At 46.9% G+C, this 7500-nt stretch overlaps 2 protein-coding genes across 2 annotated transcripts in view; one reads left to right on the top strand and one right to left on the bottom strand.

The window, feature by feature from the left end:
- The window catches only part of cacna2d3a (calcium channel, voltage-dependent, alpha 2/delta subunit 3a), a gene marked incomplete at its 5' end in the record, with an annotated part of 292319 nt that overhangs the window by 51265 nt on the left and 233554 nt on the right, over positions 1 to 7500 (bottom strand). The gene's annotated exons all lie outside the window — the stretch shown is intronic.
- LOC130106671 (leucine-rich repeat and transmembrane domain-containing protein 1) overlaps positions 1 to 7500 on the top strand; it is a 9044-nt gene that overhangs the window by 1411 nt on the left and 133 nt on the right. The window contains exons 2-4 of the mRNA XM_056272876.1: positions 2848 to 3235; positions 4270 to 4475; positions 6896 to 7500. The exon at positions 6896 to 7500 is cut by the window's right edge and continues 133 nt beyond it. Of these exons, the coding sequence (XP_056128851.1) occupies positions 2848 to 3235; positions 4270 to 4475; positions 6896 to 7434 (1133 nt within the window). The 3' untranslated portion in view covers positions 7435 to 7500. The remainder of the gene's footprint in view (positions 1 to 2847; positions 3236 to 4269; positions 4476 to 6895) is intronic.

The following is a 7500-nucleotide window of genomic DNA, read 5'->3' on the forward strand; positions in this document are numbered from 1 at the left end:
TTTATGCATTAGGACCAATGACTGTTAGGAAAAAATGACCACTTATTTGAATGTTCTGGTGGCATGTGCATTAAAATGAATGATTTAATAACCCTAGACTGAAGAGTATCTTGCAGTAACTTTTAAGTATTGCTGGGCAATATGGGAAACATCATGATAATCATAACGAATTATATATATATATATATATATATATATATATATATATATATATATATATATGTCATCTGCATAAATATGCTAAAACACCACATTTATGAATCCAACTGAGGTTCATCACATTGAACTGTTGGGTAAAGTATAATGTAATACAATAAATACCTAAACTTAAATAACACTCCTTCAAATATCATCAAGTTATACAACAAAATTGAGTATCACCATAGGATAATATGTGAATTTAAACCAAATACAATACCACTGAAAGACAACAAGCCACCATATTGAGTTATTATCCAACTTTAGTCAAGTAACTCAAAAAGAGAAAACGTTAAATCTCCACTGCAGCCCGATTCTGTGTTACCTACAGAGATACCTATGGATCATGCCCCGATAAATCATAAAGCATCCCTTCTGTCTGTTCCAGATCTATGTGTGTAACGCTGCACTGGGTTCGCTGTGTTCCCGGGCTCGGGTCAGAGTCTCATCTCACTGAGCCTCGAGCCACTGCAAGCCAGCGCTATAAATACTACCGTGATGTTCGCAAGGAAGGGACTTATAAAGTTGTTTCAAAAGGGAATCGGGCATCCAGTATATCCACTGTGTGTGAATGGGTGTGTGGGTGCAGCGTGGGTGGAGGTGGGGGTGGGGGTCACGACTGATTGAAGTTGGGGGTGGGAACTGGTGGGTGAAGCTATACCAGGGTAGTTCAACCACCTCAGGAATTCTCTTTTTTATCATTATTTTAAACGATGAAAAAGAAGACTGGTTCAAAAGATGGCCGGTCCTGTAGTGGAGCTGTTCAATGGCCGTCGGCGACAATTTGCTTGTGTGTGAATGTACATAACTGCATACACGTTGCACTGGAGATTTACACCACACTACATGTACAGGTATATGCATTATGTCAAATTAGGGGCAGGATAAGCGGTTAAGATAATGGACGGATGGATGGATCTGTCACATGATTTGAGTCATTTCAGTCGGATGAAAAGCAGGCTGACTTACTATATAGGAGACTATCCTCATCCCATGACATCTTTTATCAGTGATTTTGCTATTACACTGATACACAACATGCAAGGTACATACTCGAGGCAGGTTGAGCTCTACTTTACTTTGACACATTCTTTTTAATCGTTATTATTATCTCATAACCAGGTTTTTGAACTTTGTTAGAAACAACTGAGAACAGACAGTAAACATACAAACGGATAGCCGATAGAGAAATAATATATATCTGAGGTGTGAAATAGATCAGCACGCCGTACAGGACTGTCACATGTACACTTACTCATCTCTAAAATAGGAAGTATATGGACCCCAAATCTAAAGAACTCTATTTGGTAATTTGGAATTGTTGAAGGATATTCCCTCTAATCATCACCGCAATAATTCAAAACCCCAAAAATTACCCACAACTGAACCTTAACCCTGAACTTAACCACGACCTAACCTGTATGTCATTGATACTCATTTAGTGGGGAAAACCACCATAAGAGAAAAATTGTTGGCGTCGGCAAAAAAAACAAAAAAAAAACAAAAACAAAAACTCAAGGCATCCAACACATCTTGGACACCTGGTGTGTCTCTATGCAGATGCTGAAGGCTATCTTATGCGTCCTATATTTGACGCTACGGATAAAAACATGTTGAAGATGGCGGCGCGAATTCATGTTTACAGTGGCCTCACCCAGAACCGGTGTGGGAAGATGGTGGGGCAAATTCACATGCAGTGTCTTTGTCCATGTCTTAAGGTTGTGTCTTCGTTTGACGCCTGGCGCTGGATCGGCTGGGAGAGCTTGGTCTGTTTGTCCTGTGGGCCCAGGGACCACGGCCCTGCCTGGAGCTGTGCCCGAACAGGAAACACCAAAGGGGGGTCTGACAGGAAGCGGAAGCGGTGCAGGCTAGGCTAACTGCTAGCCCATGCAGACCGGCAGTTCCGACAGTCATCATCGGTCTGGCGGCAGCCTCGCCTGGCATTGACTGTGGTGTTTTTGGTGTCATCATGTGACGGTGTGTCGAGGGTGTTTGGCTGGGACAGCTGGCGTTGGATTGGCTGAGGGAACCTGGTCTGCTGTATCCGGTGGGCCCAAGGACCACAGCCCCTGCCTGAAGCTGCGCCCAAAGAGGAAACACCAAGGGCGGTCTGACAGGCTAAGCTAACTGCTAGCCCATGCAGACCAGCAGTTCCGATCAGACCGAGAGCGGTCTGGCGGCAGCCTCGCCTGGCATTGACTGTGGTGTTTTTGGTGTCGTCATGTGACGGTGTGTCGAGGGTGTCTGGCTGGGACAGCTGGCGTTGGATTGGCTGAGGGAACTTGGTCTGCTGCATCCGGTGGGCCCAAGGACCACAGCCCTTGCCTGGAGCTGCCTCTGAAGAGGAAACACCGAGGGCGGTCTGACAGGATGCAGAAATGGGGCAGGCTAAGCTAACTGCTAGCCCATGCAGACCGGCAGTTCCAACAGTCATCCAGGCTGGCGTTCGTTCTCCTGGACCGTGATTTTCTTTTTTGTTTAGTTTGGATATATGTGTTAGTTTGGATCTGTGTTCTTGTAGATCTTGTAGTTTTGGGGATGTGTGTTTTTGTCTTTGTGTTGTACCGCTGTGGGCTGGGGGAAATGACGAATAACGTGTTCCTGATTCCTGAATATAGAGCTTAACTATCTCTTTCTCTCTTTCCTCAGCAGTATTGGTAGGCGTCCTCCTCTCTCTCCTCTCCTGTCCAGCCCACACCTGCCCGAAGGAGTGTAGCTGCGACAGCAACGCCAAAGTGGTGGACTGTCGCGGGCAGGGACTTTACGACATCCCCAAACGGCTCCACGCGGACACGCAGGAGCTGTATCTCCAGGGCAACCGCATCCGGGGGCTGGGGTCCAGTGCCTTCCGGGAGACGCCCCTCGTCCGCATCCTCGATCTGTCCAATAACTCCATAACCTCTGTGTCGCCGTCTGCCCTTTTGGGTCTGAGGACTCTGCACCGCCTCAGTCTGGCCAACAATGGCCTGCGAGAGCTCGACAAGCGAATGCTGGGACCAATCCGCTCGCTCTCACACCTGGACCTGTCCCACAACAGGTACCACAGCAGACAAAGGACAGGATACCGCACAGCGTACTTCCTATTACAGTGGAAACTACTTGTACAGATCACATCCACCCAGGCCGATATCATCACTACAAGAGCTCAGTCACTTTAAGTGAAATCAAGGAGGCTATTTTTTTTCTTCGAATGACCATCTAACTTACACTTTTATAAGCTTATTACAGAAAACCTGTCTTTTCCGAAGGACAGCACTCTACTGTCGGCAGGTGAAAATAGACTGTAGCTTACAGGAACATGGCTTAGCGTGGTCTAACATCTTTAATAACAGCAGGCTGAGGCTAGAAATGACACTAAGCCTATGACACTTGAGGCTATCTGGTGAGTTTGGAGGAGGATTTTCGGAGTGGAAATAGCACAGAAAGAATTTAAATTCAGGAATTTAAAACGAATTTAACATTATAATATTTCCTGAGTAACCTTGGTTTTAAAATTTATTTTTTTCCCCATGTATGAAAGACCCAAAATGAATCACTTAAAGCGGAGTGTTTGGTCACAACAGCTGGTTTATTTAAAACAGTGTTAGTATAGGAATGAGTCCATCCAGCAACTTTTGAACACTATAAGCGGTTCCATCTTAATCCCCCCACTGCGCATTTACAGCATTTAAGGTAATGCATCGATACCGATAGTGGTATCAGATACCAGGCTAAAATTAAGTATCGTATCGGAGAGTTTTTAAGATTACAATCTGATACCAGAAGAGTAACAGGTCATAAATAAAACTAAAATGGTTTGATTTACTGCACATTTTTGGCACATGAAATCTAAAATCCTGTACTTCTTTAATAAAAAAAAAAAACGGATTCTATCTCAATTATCTTATCCATTGACCCCAAACTAATGGTCTGAGCGTGCACTGCTCAGCAAAGGTAATGGATGGGATCGACACTCTGTACTGGCCCATAATTAAAGATCTGTACTCAGAAACTGTATCAACGGGGAAGACGTGATATTGGAGCATCCTTTGCTGAAACTAATCCTGTCTCCTTTCCATATCCTCCTCACAGTCTATGGAGCTTGCCGGGGGCCATGGGGGACAGTCTGAGGAACCTAAGCCACCTGGGTCTGGCCCATAACCGGCTAACGCGACTGGACCGCTCCCTGTTGGAGGCCCTGGGTGGCCTGGACAGCCTGACGCTGCGAGGAAACCCCTGGAGATGTGACTGCCAGCTGATAGGCCTCAAACTCTGGCTGGAAACCTACCTCTTCAAAGGTTAGAGAGCCGGGTTTGAGCAATCTGCATTTGTCTGACCTAACACCTTTGCCCGCTGGCTAGGATTTCTAGCTAGAGCAATACTGACCTTTGAAATGCATTACACAAACAAGTTTTCTAAGACTAGATGAGCACACACGGGTTGAGACCATCTCAAAATGACCAGCTTATACTAGCTAGGCGGACAACGACTCCAGAGAGCTGAAAGAGACTCGCCCACATCGTGCCGTAAAGCTCCATAATGGAGATGCTACGTGGTGTACGACTGTAATACTTCTGCCCCAGAGACCCAGACGGATTAAACCAGACTAAAGGTTCTGTCCAATTATTAAAAAGGCTGTGTGTGTGTGTGTGTGTGAGAAATGTGCTGTTCCATGTACATTTCGATGAAATGAGTACATTTCTGGGAGCGATAAGAATAAAAGCACGTAAGATAAACATTTTGAAATCACGTCAAAACATTTTCCCGGTGCATCTCACACAATAAATCTCATGTTTATGGTATCATTTGTTTTTTTTTTAGAACCGCCATCATGTGATGTTCAAACCCATTTTCATCCCACAGCGTCATATGTTGACGCCGTAGACAAAGCGTCAACGTATGATGTGCAAGGTACCCTTAGGTGCCTAGAGACGTGGTGGGTTCACCACTATCTAATCTTAACCCTACATCTAATTTCATTTACTGCTTTGTCAGTTGCATCAATACACATATGACACCATGGGATGAGTGTGTGTGGGATTTTCCTGCAGATTGACAGACTGACCTCGACACCACAGACCAGAAGTATTATCCAGAAGCAGGAATTCCCTCGACTATGTTGTGACACTGGGTACAACGTCTCGTACTCAGCGGCGTGCTAGCTGCAGCATCTTTAAAGGGCCACAGTGGAGAGGTTGCTCAGATAGGCTGCGGTTCATTTTGCCATTGGGTTATGCTTGGTGAAGTGTGACGGTACACATGGGCTGTGAGGTGGAATGCAAGCTTTCCTACGGTACTGTCGACCATGCACTATGACAACTAGATCTTAAAGGGAATAGAAAGAGAGCGAGAGGAGGGAGGGTAGACGAACGTAATCCCAACCCACCAAAAAATTGGCTTCTGAGAGAGTGCATCTAAAATCTACAATACAGGCTGTTGTAATATATCACGGATGATTTTCCCTTTAAATTAACGTTAAAATTCGTATTGGTGAGAAAATTGTTAAATATATTTTTTCTGCATCCCCACCACTATTCTCTCTTAGTCTCTCCCTTGTATTATGTCACTCGGTGTTGCCCATGTGGTTTCATTCCAGGTAGGATTTCACAGAAACACCATCAACAGAGATGCAAGTAAAACCTTCTATATCACCTTTTTTGGGGGGGGGGGATTTTTACCCCCTTTTTCTCCTCAATTGTATCCGGCCAATTACCTCACTCTTCCCGAGCTGTCCCAGTCATTGCTTCACCTCCTCTGCCGATCTGGGGAGGGCTGCAGACTACCACATGCCTCCTCCGACACATGTGGAGTCACCAGCTGCTTCTTTTTACCTGAGCGAGGAGTTTTGCGAGGGAGGCGTAGCCTGTGGGAGGATCACGCTATTCCCCCCAGTTCCCCCTCCCCCTGAAAAGGTGCCCCGGCCGACCAAGAGGAGGTGCTAGTGCAGCGACCAGGACACATACTCAACACGGCTTCCCCACCCACAGACACGGCCAATTGTGTCTGTAGGGATGCCCGACCAAGCCAGAGGTAACACGAGGACTTGAACTGGCGATCCCCGTGTTGGTAGGCAACAGGAATAGACCGCTATGCTACCCGAACGCCCCAGATTTACTTTTAGATGTTATGTCAGGTGGTTCAACGCAACTGTGTTAAGCAACTTCTAATTCCTTGAGTACATATTAACAAATCAAGTTTCTTCGACCAGCATTTCCCAACCCAGTCCTCAAGGACCCCCATCCTGCAGGTTTTCACTATAACCCTGCATAGGTAGCCCTGCTTGCACTTACTCAACCAATCATCTCACAGCACTTAATTATGCAAGGTGTGCAACGTCTGACATAACTCATTGCTGATTGGTTGAATAACTACAAACAGGTTCAGGGGTGCAAAGAAAATCTGCAGGATAGGGGGTCCTTGAGGACCGGGTTGGGGAACACTGTCTTAGATGTTACTTAACACAGTCGTGGGGAACCACTTGATATCATATTTTTAAGCAAATACAACATTTCACGTTTTGAGTACAAAACAAATAAGTGACAGCGCTAACAGCTGGTGACACAAATAGTAAACTGAGCTCTCGATGCTTATTTCACTCAGTTGGCTCCCATTCACATACTCAAAAGGAGACGGGAGGCGGTAAAGCACACAGGTGATGAAGGTGGAAATGATTTGATTTTTCATTTTAACAGTCAAGTGAATTATTTGTTTTGTGAAGGCGGTGTGCTGGATGAGGTGCTGTGCTCCCAGCCGGAGGAGATGAGGAACAGAGACCTCCAGAGAGTCCCCTACCAACTATTCCACGCCTGCATGACCACCAGCTACAACTACCTGTTCGCCAATATACACCACCTGGAATCTGAGAGGATGCTACGAGGCCACGCCCACGGGAACCACGCCCACCACGACAGCCACGCCCATAACGTCCTCGTGGGTGACGGGGAGGGGTTTGGCGGAACGGGCGTTGGCGGGGTAGGAGGAGGAGGAGGAGGAGGTAGCCTGCCGGAGTGCGAGCCCAAGCAGAGGCCGCGGCCCGTGAACCTGCGCCACGCCATCGCCACGGTGATCATCACGGGCGTGGTGTGCGGGATCGTCTGCCTGATGATGCTGGCGGCCGCGGTGTACGGCTGCGCCTACGCCGCCATCATGGCCAAGTACCAGCGGGAGCTGAAGGAGAATGAGGAGTTGGCGGCGGCACAAGGTGCGGATCATGCCACGGCGGACGACAAGGAACCCCTGGAGAACGCCATCGCCTAGGAGATGGTACCACAGGCCCTGAACTTTGAACCTGGACCTGACCCCTTTAAACCTGCATCTATCCGA

This window comes from Lampris incognitus, chromosome 2, assembly GCF_029633865.1.
Source record: "Lampris incognitus isolate fLamInc1 chromosome 2, fLamInc1.hap2, whole genome shotgun sequence".
In the NCBI taxonomy this organism is placed as follows: domain Eukaryota; kingdom Metazoa; phylum Chordata; class Actinopteri; order Lampriformes; family Lampridae; genus Lampris; species Lampris incognitus.